The 16922-nt window shown below is 51.0% G+C and overlaps 1 protein-coding gene across 2 annotated transcripts; it reads left to right on the top strand.

Moving 5' to 3' along the window:
* Positions 1 to 483: 483 nt before the first annotated feature.
* On the top strand, positions 484 to 13568 carry LOC103626423 (uncharacterized). Of its 2 annotated transcripts, none has more exons than XM_008646834.3 (10): positions 484 to 2129; positions 3620 to 3796; positions 3887 to 4243; positions 4353 to 4429; positions 10924 to 11431; positions 11543 to 11668; positions 11773 to 11901; positions 12079 to 12204; positions 12311 to 12436; positions 12571 to 13568. In XM_008646834.3, exons 1-10 carry the CDS (start codon positions 2039 to 2041, stop codon positions 13218 to 13220), a joined length of 2367 nt encoding a protein of 788 aa, XP_008645056.1. In that variant the 5' UTR covers positions 484 to 2038; the 3' UTR covers positions 13221 to 13568. The 2 variants fall into 2 exon arrangements, with proteins under 2 accessions (XP_008645056.1, XP_023155895.1); XM_023300127.2 differs by having other exon boundaries at positions 11767 to 11901.
* Positions 13569 to 16922: the final 3354 nt, after the last annotated feature.

Here is a 16922-nt window from a genome sequence, read left to right as displayed (position 1 = left end):
TAGGAGACTAAAGTTTAGTTAGGAGACTAAAGTTTAGTCCCTACCGTGTTTGGTTCTAGTGACTAAAACTATTCAAAACATATTAAATAAATCATAAGGGGACTAAAATATCCCTTAGCATTCTCTCACCATTAGTGCAACTGAAATAAAATAGGGCCAAAAGTGAAATTTATATGGTTTAGTCCCTTTTAGTCACCCCTTGAGGGACTAGAGACTAAAATAATTTAGTCCCAATTTTAGTCCCACCGTTTGACAATTTAGTGACTAAATGAGACTAAAATAGAGGGACTATCTTTAGTCCCTCCAACTAAACGGGGTCTAGATATTTTTTCAAATCAGGCTGTATTTTTGAAATATTCGAGTTATAAATATATAAACACGAAAAAGTTACAATATTCGGCGGCACTCTGGGCCCACCGTCTAGGCCCACTCGCATGGCCTTCCTTTCTCCCCCCAATCCCCACGGCCCACGGCGCGATCTGACGGAGTAACGGGTTTGGTTGGGTTTAGGCCCATCCCGAGCTCTTTCCGTCCGCCTGTCGACAAATGGCGGGGGCGGCGTGGCGATAGACGGCGCAGCCCGCGCTTTGGACGCGGAGGCGGGCACGCCTCCCGCGTGGGCGGTGCCTCCGCCCCGGGCGCAGGCAGGCCTCGCGGTCTCGGGGTTGCGTCACCGGTGCCGCCGGTGTCCGGTTGTCGGTTTGTGCGCCTAAGGACTGCTCTATTTTTCTTTTTTTGAGTTCCAGTCCAAGCAGTGAGCGTCTGCAGGTGGATAAACCCTTAGTCTATGATTACGCGGCGCCGCAGTTTAGCTTAGCGGTTTTTGCGGTACTTTCTACCATGTGCGTTTCCACTTCGTACGCCGCTCGTTAATTTTTCGTGGATTACTGAGTTCATTTAGCATTGATATTTTTTCATCGTTTCTTCTTCTTTTGGCACCCGAGGCTTGCCGGCTGCTATGACCGACTGATGAATGCAGGTTGTTGCTAGTATGATATGGTATATACATATACAATCAGAGAACGGGCCTGGAGATTGCATTGCACCATAAGGGGGGCCAGCTCCAAAATATTACTGTAGCAGGAACCAGGAATTGCTGAAATGTACGAAATAGAATTGAATCTTCTCAGAGCTAGTTTAAGTATATAATGTCATCGCGAGACTTTTACCAAAATGGAACTGGGAATCACAGATTGGTTGTGGTCTTCTGGGCGTAAATCTCCCTAGAACTAGTAAAGACATCGCCCTCAAGGACTGGCATTTACTTTTTCCCTCTCCTGGTTTCATAGAGAAATGAAACAGGGCGGTTTTGGAGGGAGCAAAAAAAAAGTAGATTTCAATGCCATTTTGGACTGCCCATAGATATGGTATGACATATATTCGTTTCCCAGGGGTCTACTGTATTATTATTATACTAATGGCACCGAAATGGCCGCGGCTTCATTTAATGCGATGTTGTTGTCTTTTGTCCCCCATTTTCTGCATGTCATTTTGTCAACAGATTCCCACGGACATTGCTAAAACCATGTGCTGTGGCAATTACTGCCATCATAGTTTGGTACTTAGTGGTTCCTGTAATTGCATTAGCATGTCAAATTTGATGCTACAAATCGCAAACAAAGAGGAATAAATAGAACGGTAGAGGTTTGCATGTTAATATTTTACCAGTTTCCCACTAGTTTTTTTTCTTGAAAACGAATACTCCATAGCTCAGAGAGTATGGCACCCTGAAAGCAACATGGTTGCAAGCTTTTGCATAGAAAAATAGTTTTGACTTTGGATGCTGATGTATTGCTTGAGTTACCATATCTCTTGGCTTTACTAACTTCTTTGTGCAGTTGTGCATCAGTCCAAATACAGGTCAACTTACCATTGAAACAAGCGATTCCACACATTTTAAAGCCCTGTCTTTTTCTTCATTTATATATTATATAAAGAGTGCTTACCTCTGACCCACTACGAAGGTCTCACACCAGAACCAGATTATACATCCTTAACAAATACTCAAAGTTTGTCGTCAAAATACCTTGATGACAGAATGATGGAAAGGCTTTCAGCGCTGGTTCTTGATGGTGACCCAGCGTCCTTGTCGACCATCTCTGAGACGCTTGCAAAGTTCAACTTCAGAGGTGCATGCGGATCTTGAACCATTCCATTTTGGAACCCCTCTTCCTTTCTGCATTTTTTTCTAAAAAAATGAAGTGTGTTCTAGAGGGAAAAAGGAAGTCAACAGGCACAGTATTCATTTCAAGCAATCTGAAATCTTTAAAACTGAGAACCTGTATATCAAATTAACTCATCCCTATTATTTTCCCTGGAAAAGAATTTCTATATATGTTAGTTGTGGTATCATATTTGCAGTCTGTATGAATTCTGAAGCTGATGGGGTGAAAACATGTTGACCTAGATCTATTTTGACAATACTTAAAGTATTCCTTCTCTTGACAAAGAAGTAGAGGAATTCAGATCCTCTGCCCTAAAAATCAATCTACACCTACTATATGATATTCAAGGGGCTTCTGTAGCATATTTTGTTTCAAGGATGTTTGGTGTCTTTTCCTATTTGTGAGTGCTTACTTGGATTCTGATCTGCGGTTATCATAATATTACACTTGTTGTATATCATAAGTTTGGGTATATGATATGACACTTTAGATTCCAATATCTGAATATTCCATTTTGTCGCGTATAGTAAGTTTGGGTGCACTATGTGACGACGTGACGTTTTAGATTCTGATTTCTGGATATTCCATTTTGTCGTATATAATAAGTTTGGGAGTACAGTAGGATGCATTGGATTCCAATTTCTGAGGATTCCATTTTGTCGTATATCATAAGTTTGGGCATACAGTATGACACAATGTTTTTAAGTCGAACGACTTGCTGGTCGTTCTGGCTGACCGACAAGGACGATTAATCGTGATTGGTTCAAACCGACTTGGACGATTAATCGCGACTAATCGCGATAAATCGGACGACTTGAAAACATTGGTATGACGCTTTGGATTCCAATTTCTGAGTATTCCATTTTGTCGTATATCATACGTTTGGGTTTATGCCTTTATGGTATGGTGCTTTAGATTCCAATCTCTGAATATTCCATTTTGTCGTGTATCATATGCTTGATTATACAGTATGACACTTTAAATTCAGTTTCTGAACGTATCATTTTGTAACGTATCATATGTTTTGGTGTATGGTATGACGCTTTAGATTCCAATATCTGAATATTCCATTTTGTCGTGTAGCTTAAGATTGGGTGTACGGTAGAGGATTATGTGGACTCAAAAGTGGAGGTGTGGATACATTTGTTAATTGGATTTTTACTAGCTTTACTAATTTCGACAGGCTCATATCAAAGAACATTAAAAAACCACGCTGGAATAGATCCATCATTTGGAACACTGAGAGGAGATCCTGTTTGTTGAAAGTTGTTTATTGGTTCCTTCTGCTTCGCTGGAATTTCTCACCATGAAAGTTTTCCTTAGGAGTCTAATTAAAAATTATGTGTTGGGCCTATTTGTCAAGTGCACGGTCCATTAAGTGTAGAACAGTGATAAATACACTGTGGTATGAAATTTCCAAGTATTTTAATCTTATTACCTTTATTGTTGCGTAGTTGTTTCCTTCCAAACAGCAGAAGCGGCCCTGGATTTCATTAAATGTGGGGCTGCTAAAGCAGCGGACCTTGATTTGGTGTTGGTGGAGGTTAATCTTAACAATATGGCACCAGGCACTTCAGCAAACCCTGATCTGTTCCATCACATACTGAATGAACTTCAAGTCCCTCTTACCGGTAAGAGTTTAAATTCAGAGCTCTATTATTTTAAGAATTTCTCACCTATCCCAAACTCACTGTTCCAGGGTTATTCCTCTTTGTTGGCAGCAATGTGTTCTCGTGACGATGAAGAGGCACTTTCCAAATGTATGAACCTGGGTGCATGCTTCCATCTGCTGAAGCCACTGAACAGAAGAAGCTTCAGCATTCTGTGGCACCAAGCACTGGAACACAAGTCTAAAAAGGCAGCACCTCAAAGACCAAGTCTTAATGATAGTACCAAAAATAGAATGGTTTCACCATCTACTGAAAAACCCAAGGAAGTCCTTATTCTAGAGAGAAACAATTTATCTGTTCCTCAAAGCAATGGATATGAAGAGCCAAAGAAGCAGAATCGGGTCACATGGACCATTGAACTCCATGAAAAGTTCTTGGAGGCTGTCGAAGCTCTTGGGGGGAACAAGTGTAAGTATAGCTCATACCTACACATGGCTTGAAGTCTAAATTAGTTATTTTTTATTTTATTAGCTAAAGCATGACCATGTGCTATTTATTTTCTTTTGGTGGCTAACAGCTGCTAGACCTGAGAAGATCCTGCACCTGATGAATGTAAAGGGTTTGACTGTGAAGCATATAGGCAGCCATCTCCAGGTGGGTGATTAACTGATTATTTGTCCGAAGATCCCATCCACTAAAACTTCCTTATAAGCTTGATTTTCTATTATTGGAGCTTTCAAGGGAGGCATTAATTTTGTTACCTTGAAACATTCAATACAATGAAGATAAAGACATCGTTTAGGATAGTTTGATTAAGCAGCACAAGTTGACAACTTGCATATTTTCTATTGGCATTAAAAGTCTTCTCCACCCTTCTCGTCTGCGTATTTTGTCTTTTCACACTTTCGTGGTCTTTAGTTTCCATTAGTTCAAAGAATTTTTGTTGGCAATCAATTGTTAGGTTTTTTTTGCCCTTGTGAGATCAATATTGTTAGAACTGTATTAGGGTTTAGGGGATCTTCCCTGTACATTTACTATCTCGCCCCTCTGTTTGTAATGGGCCAGACCCAACTCTCAGTCTATTAATATACAGACCCACCCTAGTGTAGGGTTAGGGTTTTTCCCCATTCTACATGGTACCAGAGCCAAATCTTTCCAGCCCCAGCCACCAGCCTACCTCTCTTCCTTCCCTCCCACCCCCGCCGCCGGTCCTCTTTTCCCAGCCGCCGCCCTTCCCCCTGCCCGTCGCCGGCCACCTCTACGCGTCGGTCCTCTCCCCTGCCGGGGCCAGCGTCGTCCTCGAAACCCTAGGCCAGACCAGAGCTGAAGTCGAGCGGAGGTCTGCTCGCCGCCCATCGAATCCAGCTTCTCCAAGTCCATGGCGTCTCCCACGACCCCTGCAGGGACCACCGCCACCGCCGCTGCCGCGGGTGCGAACCCTGCGGCCGCTGTCCCCACTGGCGCGGGCTCAGCCCCCATGCGGCCACCGGCCTCACGCCCATCGCCGCCGCCACCTCGGTGAGCGTGGCCGCGGCGGCCTCCCTCGCCCCCCACCTCGCCGGCGTGAGCGTCAGCTCCCTTCCCGGCCCACAGGCGGCCGACGCCACCACACAACCCACCGGCGCTCCTCCAACCGGTCCTCTCTTCGCCAGCTTTCTGCCCCGACACCTCGTCGGCGTGGGCACCAACCCTCTGCTCGGCTCGCCTTGCCCCGGCGTCGCTACCGCCGCCTCCCTACTCGGTCTCCCTGCCGGCCTCACTTCCACGCAGGGCGCTGCTGCCCTCTCTGCACAACAGCACACCCGTCGACCGCCGCCGGGCTTCTCCGATCCCACATGGGCTGACACCGGTGCGCCCTCGATGGCTACTCCACCTGCATCCTCCGCGCTCATCACCTCCATCGCCACCATCCAAGCTGCCGTCACTGCCTCCTAGGAGCGCCAGCGCGTTGCGTCCCTGGCCCTGGCACATGAGTGGACCACGGGCGCCGCCCTTACCGCCCAGCTTGCCACCGCGCAGCGCCTTATCCACGGACACCCCCCGGCAGGTCTCGACGCAACACCGCCCACACCAGAGGCCCCCCACGCCTCTGGACTCGACGTCAACCATATCGCCGCTCTCCACGCACAGGCTGCCGGCCTCCACAACATCCGGTCCCTCGTTTCAATCGTGCTGGACCCGACGTCCTCCCACTACCCTCGTTGGCGAGGGCAGGTGCTACTCACCCTGCGACGCTTTGCACTAGCCGACCACGTCCTCGACGACATCGTCGCCCCAACGTCCCCGGCCTGGTCCTAGATGGACACTGTGGTGCTCTCATGGCTCCATGGCACGATCACCGTCGAGCTCCAGGACATCATCCGCGATCAGGCGCACACGGGCCGCCAGGCGTGGCTCGCCCTCGAGGACAATTCCTCGGGAACCGGGACGCTTGGGCTCTCCACCTCGACGCCCAGTTCCACCAGTTCTCCCAGGGGGACTTCTCCGTGGAGGAGTACTGCCGCCAGATGAAAGGCCTGGCGGACTCCCTCCGCGATCTCGGCGAGCCAATGGCGGATCGTACCTTGGTGCTGAACCTTCTGCGTGGCCTCAGCCCCCGCTACGGCCACCTGAAGACTCTAATCAAGAGGACCGTGCCGTTGCCCACCTTCCATATGCCGTCCGGAATGAGCTTCTACTCGAGGAGCTCACCATGGCCTTCGAAGCTCCCACCCCGGCTCCGGTCCTCTACAGCACCACTCCTGGCACCCAGGCGTCTCCGGGGGGGGGGGGGGGGGGGCAGGCCCTCCGCTCTCCATCGACAGGGACCCCCGCTCGGTCTCCCACTGCGGCTCCTATGGCCCCTCGTCAGCATTCCACCACCTACGGTGCCCGTCGCCCACGCAAGGGCGGACGTGGGGACGACGACTCCTCTCGTGGAGGTTCCACCGGCCGGGGTGGCGGCCAGAGTTGGCCGTCGTTCTACAACCCCTGGACCGGCACCATCTCCATGTGGCCGGGTCCAGCCCCCAGCGCCTCCCGTCCTCCGGCGCCGGCGCTGCTCTCCTGACGACGCCATCGTACTGCACCCCTACGTTGCCTGCTTACGGCATGCCGTCGTACGACGTACCACCGACGACCCCGACCCCGCCTGCGCTCCCGCCTACAGGGACCCCCACCCCAACACCTGGGTCCCCGTTCGCTGGGGGTTGGGACCCGGCCTCTTTCGCCGCCGCCTACAACACCATGGCGCTGGCTCCATCGTCTTCTGACTGGGTCATCGACTCTGGTGCATCCTATCACGTCACCCCCACCACAGGCATGCTCTCTCACTCCCACCCATCTCCTTCCACACACCCTACCTTGATCGTCGTTGGAAACAGTTCCACTCTACCGGTCACCTCAGTAGGTGCCTCGGTGCTCCCTGGACCATTCTATCTCAACTACGTTCTCGTAGCCCCACATATCACTCACAATCTCCTTTCCGTCTGTCGGTTCACCACTGACAACTCTTGTTCCATTGAGTTTGACCCATCTGGTTTTTCTGTGAAGGATCTGGCTACCAGGACCCCTCTACACACTCCGACCCACTTCCACCGACGCGTCTCCACCTCCCATCCTGGTCACCACTTGACATCGTCGTCTCGGCCATCCAGGACCTGACGTCATGACCAAGATCTCCAGCAGCTTAGATTCTTCTTGTAATAGGGGACATTTTGACGACCTCTGTCATGCTTGTCAGCTTGGTCGTCACACTCGTCTCCCTTTTCCTACTTCTTCTAGGGCTGAGTAGGCTTTTGACCTTATTCATTGTGATCTTTGGACCTCCCCTGTACTCCGTCTTTCTGGCTACAAATACTATTTGGTGATTTTGGACGATTTTTTCCACTTTCTCTGGACTTTCCCTCTACGGCTGAAATCCGACACTCTTACCACCCTCACTCACTTCTTCGCCTGGGTCTCCACCCAGTTCCGTCGCCCGGTCCGTGCACTGCAGTGTGACAACGGTCGCGAGTTCGACAACCATGCCTCCCGGTCATTCTTCCTCACCAGTGGCGTTCAGTTGCGTCTCTCGTGCCCCTACACCTCCGCGCAGAACGGTCGGACAGAGCGCATGATTCGCACCACCACCAACATGATCCGCTGCCTTCTCTTCCAGGCATCTCTCCCTGCCTGCTACTGGACAGAGGCCCTGCACACCGCAACCCACCTCCTCAACCGCCTCCCATCGAAGGCGGTGAGCCACCCCACCCCCACTTCGTCCGGTACAGCACAACACCCTCCTACACCCACCTCCGCGTGTTCGACTGTGCCTTCTACCCCAACGTTTCCGCTACAACTCCTCACAAGTTGTCTCCACGCTCCACCCGCTGCCTCTTCCTTGGCTACTCTCCTGACCACAAGGGGTATCGCTGTCTTGACCTCACCTCCCACCGCATCATCGTCTCTCGCCACGTCGTTTTCGACGAAGATGTGTTTCCCCTTGCTGGCTCCTCCCCACCCACCGATCTTGACTCCCTCCTTGAGCCTGATCCGAGTACCCATCCCTCCCCGACACCTCGCCTCACACCGTTGCCCGCACCTCGTACAACTTCACCACACCCGCGCGCGACCCCGTTGCCCCCGCCCTTACCACCAGCGGTTGCGACGCCTCCGCCCGCATTTCTGCCTGCGCCACGCGCGGCCCCGTTGACCCCGCATGCGACACGCGCGGCCCCGTCGACCCCACCTACGCCACGCGCGGCCCCTTCGACCCCGCCGGCGCCACGCGCGGCCCCGTCGACCTCGCCTGCGCCACATGCGGCCCCGACGACTCCGGCCCCGTCGATGAGCGGGAACCGCTTCGCCGATCCCGCCCTCGTCTACCACCGCCGCGGGAGCACCCCTCCCTCGGCGCTCCCGGACCCGGGCTCCTCGACGAGCGCGGCCAGATTCGCCGACCCCGCCGTCGTGTATCATCGCCGTGGACCGACCACGCCTCCGGTCCCTGAGTCGTCGGTGTACCATCCGGTCGCCATTCACCGCGACCCCGGGCACATTCACCCGATGGTGACTCGGCGCGCCGCTGGTGTTCTTCGGCCTGTCAACAGACTGATCCTGGCCGCTGATACGAACACTACTCCACCGGACGCCTCACCAGTCCCCTCCTCCGTTCGCACCGCCCTCGCCGACCCTCACTGGCGTCGGGCCATGGAGGAGGAGTACGCGACCCTGATGGCCAACCACACGTGGGACCTGGTGCCGCGTCCACCCGGCACCAATGTGGTCACCGACAAGTGGCTCTTTCGCCACAAGTTGACTTCGGACGGCTTCCTCGACCGCTACAAGGCCCGCTGGGTCCTTCGAGGCTTCACCCAATGCCCGGAGTGGACTATGATGAGACCTTCAGCCCCGACGTCAAGTTCGCCACCGTCCGTGCCATCCTATCCCTCACCCTCTCCCGGAACTGGGCGATCCACCAGCTCGACGTCAAGAACGCCTTCCTCCATGACACTTACAGAGACTGTCTACTGCAACCAGCCCACCGGCTTCGTCGACACCGCTCACCCGGACCTGGTTTGCCGCTTGAACCGCTCCCTCTACGACCTCAAGCAGGCACCACGGTCCTGGTACAGCCGCTTCGCCACCTACCTGGCCTCCATCGGTTTCGTCGAGGCCAAGTCGGACACATCAATCTTCATCTAGCGGCGGGGCAAGGACACTGTCTACCTCCTCCTCTACGTTGACGACATTGTGCTCACGGCATCCACCGCCGGTCTCCTACAGCGCACGATCACTGCCCTCCAGCGGGAGTTTGCGATGAAGGACTTGGGGCCTCTCCATCACTTCCTCGGCATCACTGCCGAACGTCAGCCCCAGGGTCTCTTCCTGCACCAGAAGCAGTACGCCATCGACATTCTGGAGCGGCTGGCATGTCCGACTGCAAGCCTTGCTCCACTCCTGTTGACACTCAGGAGAAGCTCTTTGAAGACGACGGGCCCCCAGTCGCCGATGCGGCGTCTTACCGGAGCCTGACAGGCGCGCTCTAGTACCTTACTTTCTCCCGGCCAGACATCTCCTACGCCGTTCAGCAGGTGTGCCATTATATGCACACCCCACGGGAGCCCCATCTCACCGCTCTCAAGCGGATTCTGCGCTACCTCAGGGGTTCCCTCGACTTCGGCCTCCTCCTCTGACCATCCTGGACGTCGGAACTTGTGGTCTACACCGACGCTGACTGGGTCGGCAGCCCCGACACGCGTCGGTCCACCTCCGGCTATGCCGTGTTCCTCGGCACCAACCTCGTCTTTTGGGCCGCCAAGCGGCAGCCCGTCGTCTCCCGCTCTAGCGCTGAGGCCAAGTATCGCGTTGTGGCCAACAGCGTGGCCGAAGCATCCTGGATGCGCCAGCTCCTACACGAGCTCCACAGCCCCCTCCAGCGCGCCACCCTGGTCTATTGCGACAACGTCAGCGCCGTCTACCTCTCCACCAACCTTGTGCAGCATCAGCGCACGAAGCATGTGGAAATCGACCTGCACTTCGTCCGCGAGCGTGTCGCTGCAGGTGACGTTCGGGTACTCAGCGTCCCCACTACGCTGCAGTTCGCCGACATATTCACCAAGGGGCTCTCGACGAGTGTATTCCTAGACTTTCGGTCCAGTCTCAACATCTGTACAGGATAGAGTTGCGACTGCGGGGGGTGTTAGAACTGTATTAGGGTTTAGGGGGTCTTCCCTGTACATTTACTATCTCGCCCCTCTGTTTGTAATGGGCTAGGCCCAACTCTCAGTCTATTAATATACAGACCCACCCTAGTGTAGGGTTAGGGTTTTTCCCCATTCTACAAATATGCCTTCTGGTAATTTATTGTGGAATCTGACAAATCGGCATCCTTCCTTCCTGTTTCTAGCTTCATCTGGTTGATAACAGGCCTTAACCTTTTTTTTGTGTGTGAGTGAAGGGTGGGGGATGGTCTTAACCTTATGTTACCCTTCCCTTGGTACCCCAAGGACCTTAAACTATTCACCTCCTTGAATTTTCATTCAGCTCTTGACTCCTATGGCTGAACTGATCCTGTATGGCGTTCTTTTGCTAAAGTGCCACTTTAAATTGCTGTATTAGTTTGACCTTTAATACCGTGACCTAACTTTGTCCCTTGCTTGACAATTTTCTCCTCAAATGTGATATAGAAACATCGATTGCGCAACCAGAATACAAAACAAGGACAGCGCCAAGAGAATGCCAGCAGAAAACCTATATCAAGGCAAGGTGAAGCCACTTCTGAATCCATCACACCCAGAGTTGAGACAGACGGGGAAGTGTACCCCTCAAGGCTGTGGACAAAGGTGAAGAAAAGGTCAGTAGACACATCGGCTCTGAAGACTGGCATGCACACATGCACATCTGGAAACGACAATGAGGGCACAGAGTCTGTGTGGGATAGGTATGAAAATAACCTGCAAGTGTTCGCTGAGAACAAGAAACGTTGGATGTTCACGAGCGAACATCAGTGGCCTCGGAGAAACAATATTGATACCACAGACGAAGGGGATCCAAATGAAGCCCCCGAAACTGCTGCTGGTGCATCCATAGAAATCTTTGGTTCAAGCAGCTTAATAAGTGATCAAGTGGGAGAGAAAAATCGTGTTGAATCTGACAGAGACAATAACACCGTGTGGAGCACTGATTTACTAGAAGGTATCATGAGCATCGGTCTGCATGAAGAGTTGAAGATTATAATCATGTTAACTTGCTTGCCTTGCTACCTATTTACCATTTTATCCTCCTTACTGTGTGCTGGTGTACTAGGTTATGGTGCATCCATAGAAAGCTCTGGTTCAAGCAGCCTGTTAGCAAATGATCAAGTGGGAGAGAACAATCATTCTGAAGCTGCCAGAGCCAATGACAGCATGGGGAACATTACTTTGCTTGAAGGTATCATCGGTGTTGATTTGCTTGAAGATTAAACGCTCTGTTAAAAAGTCTGCCTTGCTGATACCTTACCATTTTGTCATTTATTTTGTGTGCTGGAGAAATAGCTTACGGTGGTGCATACATAGGAACCTCTGGTTCAGGCAGCCTGTTAACAGGCGATCTAGTCAGGCAGAACGGTTGTGCTGAAGCTACCAGACACAATGACAATTTGTGGGGCGTTAATCTACCTCAAGGTATCACGAGCATTGATCTGCTTGAAGATTAAGTGTCCTGTTAACTAGTTTGCCTTGCTGATACCTTATTTACTCCTTTATTAATACATAGAACTGCAATTTAATCTGCTGGCTTCTCTTTAAAAAAAGAACTCATTTACCTATTTACCTTCCTTTTTCTGTGTTTTGATGAAATAGGTTATGGCGCATTCACAGAAATCTCTGGTTCGAGCAACATGTTAACGAGTTATCAAGTGGGAGAGAACAATGGCACTGAATTTGCCAGAGACAATGGCCACATGGAGAACATTAGTTTGCTCGAAGGTATCATGGACATTGACCCCGCTTGAAGATTAAGCATCCTGTTAACTAGTTTCCCTTGCTAATACCTTACCTTATCATCATCTAATTTTGTATGCTGGCGAGACAGTTTATGGTGCATCCATAGAAAACGCTGGTTCAAGCAGCATGTTAACAAGTGATCAAGTCGGACAAAGCAATCTTACCGAAGCTGACAGAATCTATGACACCATGGGGAGCATTAATTACCTTGAAGGTATCGTGAACGCTGATCTGTTTGTAGATTAATTCCCTGTTAATTAGTTTCCCTTGCTAATATCTTTCTATCTTTTGTTTGTGTGAGGTTTCATTCCTATCCTGCAATAATAACTTTCTTTCTTGTTGTTGAAGGTACCGTGGACCCGGAGTACATTGCACCAATGGATTATTCTGTTGCTTGGGCGCACCTAGAGGGCAATGGTCCGGACCTGAGAAGCCCTTCTGATGGCCGGGAGGAAGCATATTCATTTTGGATGAGTCAGCTGGCAGGACCACAAGACTATCAAAGCCTTGGCCCGGAGGGTTTCCTTCAAGTAGGTGACGACGCATATAACGATGCTCTGAGATCGGTTGGTCTGGTTAACGTGGATGAACAAGCGACTCAAGGATGGCAAGAGCAGCAAAGCCTCAGCATGGAAGATCTCCTGCAGGTAGATGACGTTGCATGGGATGACACTCTGATATCTATGGGGCTTATCAACTTGTTAGATGAACCAATGGCTGAAGAGGCCGCCATTGGAGGATCACAAGGTCAGCAAAGCCTCGCCCCGGAGGTCCTCCAAGCAGGTGACAATGCGTACGGTGATGATCTTGGGTCGATTGAGATGGTCAACTTGTTAAACGAACCAATGACTCAAGAAGCCGCTATTGCCGATGCTCTGGTGGACGATCCTATGACCCTGATTGCCCAAGACGATGTGCCGTGGGCTTGGAGTCCTGCAGTGCCGGGTGACTATGGCATTGATTGGATCCAGGATCCTAACGCAGAACTGTATGGGTAAAAGATCGATGACCGAGCCGTGGTTGCGTACAAGAATCGGACCGGGTGGAAGAGAGGTGTGAGACAGCCTTGAGTCCAGTCAAAAATAATTGACTTGCTTACTTTATTCTAAAACTGTTTTTGGATGGATTTATTCTCTTTTATCGACAATCACTCCCCATTTTACTTCTAATGAAAGCAATGTAAGGGCTAGTTTGGTAACCCTATTTTCTCAAGGGATTTTCATTTTCCTAAGAGAAATTAGTTCATTTTTCCATAGGAAAATAGAAATCTCTTAAAAAAATGGGGTTCTCAAACTAGAAAAATCATGGTATTTTGTTTATAAGGGGAGTTTGGTTTCTAGGGACTAATGTTTAATCCTTCCATATTATTTCATTGTACTTGTCGGAGAGAAAATTCTCCGGCCGGGTGGCGGAGTGCACCCGTCCTAAATCTTAAGATGAGGAAGGAGTTTAAGCGTTTTGCCTGTCCTGCTAAGCAAACATCAAGCACATGAACACGCGAGGGTTTAGAGTGGTTCGGGCCGCCGGAGCGTAACACCCTACTCCACTGTGTGTTGGATTGCTGTGGAAACCTGAGAGTCTAAGCCTCCCGATCGAGCTTGAGCTTGAGTTGGGTCTGCCTTGTAACGTTGCATGTCTCCCCTTTTATAGCTAAAAGGGGACATATACAAGAGTACTGAGCCCCGACATGTGGGCCCAGGAACATAACGGATGTAGCTACTAATATCTTTCGCTGGGGCAATCTTCTTGCGCCCTGACACCCGAGATCTGCATAGTCTTGGCGTGCAGGGGAAGCTTCTCGCATAAGGGATGAGTACAGTACACCGCGCAGCACGGGTGTACTGTTTCGGCAACGGACTGGACATGTGCATCGTCTGCAGGGTGGCCCTGGCGTCGCCTGCCAGCGGAATGGACAGGACGCAATAAATGTCGTGGGGGTACATCACCTGTCAAAAGGGTGGACAGGCTGCGTGGCTCAGAGCCCTCATGTCACGCTCCGCCCGCTGGCCTAAGTCACGGACAATCAGCCATGAGGCCGCATTAGACCTTCGGCCGAGCGGGGAGCGGAGGCGCCCCGGATAGAGCATGGACACGCGTCAATACCGGACTCATGCCTAGGTTACGACACTTCCTCTCCCAGACCTTGTTATGGGTGGTCCGGAGCCCACTTGATGGGGTCTGAACCCTATCCAATGGCTCCGGGTTGCTTTACTTCGGGGGTCCGGGTTGTGCGCATAGGTGTCCTGCGCCTTCTGGGCCTAACGGCGTCGTCTCCGAGAACACCACCTTAACCGCTCACGAGATACCCCTGGGGCTGTTCTTCGCTCGGTTAAGGGTAGCCACGCAGGCATCGTGCCTTTATACCATAGTATGGGGTACCCCTAATCCAGGGTACCGACAGTGGCCCCCGGGCCCGCCTCAGGAGAGGATGCGAGCCTACAGGTGGGGCCAGAGTTTGACTGGTGATCGGCTCGCTGCTCTTGCGCACCCGTTGATGCAGTTACTGCCGGCCCGCCTATGGTCACGCTGACTGCCACGCCTGCCCCCGCGGCTGACTGGCCTGTGACCTCCATACCTAATGTCCTTGTTGGGCCATGCGCGGGGTGCCTCGAGTTGCTGCATCGGTTTTGAAAATTCATCTCCTTAGTCTTCTACGACGGCCTCGAGAAGGCGCGGTATTGGCGTGAGCGGCGGTGCGACTTTCCTGCACCCAGGAACCGGCGCGCCAGATGTATGACATGTGGGCGCGGGCCCCCATGCCAGAGGCTGGACCGCCGGCTGTAGCGAAGCTGAGGGGGCGCGCAACCGCGGGGCGGTTGCATGCTTCTTGTGCGGCGGTTCGCCTCCTTGACCGCTGGTTGTGGTGAAGATGGAAGGGCGAATAACCGCAGGACGGTTGCACGCTCCTTGTGCGGCGGTGAAAGTCGCCTAGAGGGGGGTGAATAGGTGAAAGTCGCCTAGAGGGGGGGGGGGTGAATAGGGCGAATCTGAATTTTATAAACTTAAGCACAACTATAAGCCGAGTTAGCGTTAGAAGTATAAATGAGTCCGAGAGAGAGGGTGAAAACAAATCGCGGGCAAATAAAGAGTGAGACACGATGATTTGTTTTACCGAGGTTCGGTTTTTGCAAACCTACTCCCCGTTGAGGTGGTCACGAAGACCGGGTCTCTTTCAACCCTTTCCCTCTCTCAAACGGTCACTTAAACCGAGTGAGCTTCTCTTCTCAATCAAACGGAACATAAAGTTCCCGCAAGGACCACCACACAATTGGTGTCTCTTGCCTCGGTTACAATTGAGTTTGATCACAAGAAGAATGAGAAAGAAAAGAAGCAATCCAAGCGCAAGAGCTCAAAAGAACACAAATGTCGCTCTCTCTAGTCACTATTTGATTTGGAGTGATTCCGGACTTGGGAGAGGATTTGATCTCTTTGGTTGTGTCTAGAATTGAATGCTATAGCTCTTGTAATGTGTTGAAGGTGGAAAACTTGGATACCATTGAATGTGGGGTGGTTGGGGTATTTATAGCCCCAACCACCAAAATATGGCCGTTGGAAGTCTGCTGTCGCATGGCGCACCGGACAGTCCGGTGCGCCACCGGACACTGTCCGGTGCGCCAGCCACGTCAGCAGGCCGTTGGGGTTCGACCATTGGAGCTCTGACAGGTGGGGCCTCTGGGCTGTCCGGTGGTGCACCGGACAGGTCCTGTAGACTGTCCGGTGCGCCAACTGTGCGTGCTCTGTCCTCTGCGCGCGCAGGCGCGCATTAAATGCGTTGCAGTCGACCGTTGCGCGCGAAGTAGCCGTTGCTCCGCTGTGACACCGGACAGTCCGGTGAATTATAGCGGAGCGGCCTCCCATTTTCCCGAAGGTAGCGAGTTCAGCGTTGAGTGCCCTGGTGCACCGGACACTGTCCGGTGGCACACCGGACAGTTCGGTGCGCCAGACCAGGGTGCCTTTTGGGATGTCTTTAGCTCTCTTTATTTGAACCCTTCCTTGGTCTTTTTATTGGCTTATTGTGAACTTTTGGCACCTGTAAAACTTATAGACTAGAGCAAACTAGTTAGTCCAATTATTTGAGTTGGGCAATTCAACCACCAAAATCAATTAGGAAAAAGGTGTAAGCCTAATTCCCTTTCAATCTCCTCCTTTTTGGTGATTGATGCCAACACAAACCAAAGCAAATATAGAAGTGCATAATTGAACTAGTTTGTGTGATTGTAAGTGCAAAGGTTGCTTAGAATTGAGCCAATATAAATTCTCATAAGATATGCATGGATTGTTTCTTTATTTTTAACATTTTGGACCACGCTTGCACCACACGTTTTGTTTTTGCAAATTCTTTCGTAAATTCTTTTCAAAGTCTTTTTGCAAATAGTCAAAGATAAATGAATAAGATTTTGAGAAGCATTTTCAAGATTTGAAATTTTCTCCCCCTGTTTCAAATGCTTTTCCTTTGACTAAAACAAAACTCCCCCTTAGTAAAATCCTCCTCTTAGTGTTCAAGAGGGTTTTGCAATTTTCGAAGATACTACTTTATCCCCCTTTTGAACACAATAAGATACCAAAAAATCTTTATTTTTAAAATTAGGTGGTGGTGCGGTCCTTTTGCTTTGGGCTAATACTTTCTCCCCCTTTGGCATGAATCGCCAAAAACGGATACTTGAGTGAAATATAAGCCCTTTAACTACTTTCTCCCCCTT

This window comes from Zea mays, chromosome 5 (genome assembly GCF_902167145.1).
Source record: "Zea mays cultivar B73 chromosome 5, Zm-B73-REFERENCE-NAM-5.0, whole genome shotgun sequence".
NCBI classification, from domain to species: domain Eukaryota; kingdom Viridiplantae; phylum Streptophyta; class Magnoliopsida; order Poales; family Poaceae; genus Zea; species Zea mays.
This window is presented reverse-complemented; position numbering and strand designations above follow the sequence as displayed.

What these genes read in the sequence shown, in the direction of transcription:
- LOC103626423 (XM_023300127.2), top strand. Translation starts at nt 2,039, where the DNA reads ATGATGGAAAGGCTTTCAGCGCTGGTTCTTGATGGTGACCCAGCGTCC. An exon ending in ACTTCAAGTCCCTCTTACCG is followed by an intron (nt 3,797 to 3,886) that starts GTAAGAGTTTAA and finishes CTTTGTTGGCAG; the next exon opens with CAATGTGTTCTCGTGACGAT. An exon ending in GAGCATTAATTACCTTGAAG is followed by an intron (nt 12,437 to 12,570) that starts GTATCGTGAACG and finishes TTGTTGTTGAAG; the next exon opens with GTACCGTGGACCCGGAGTAC.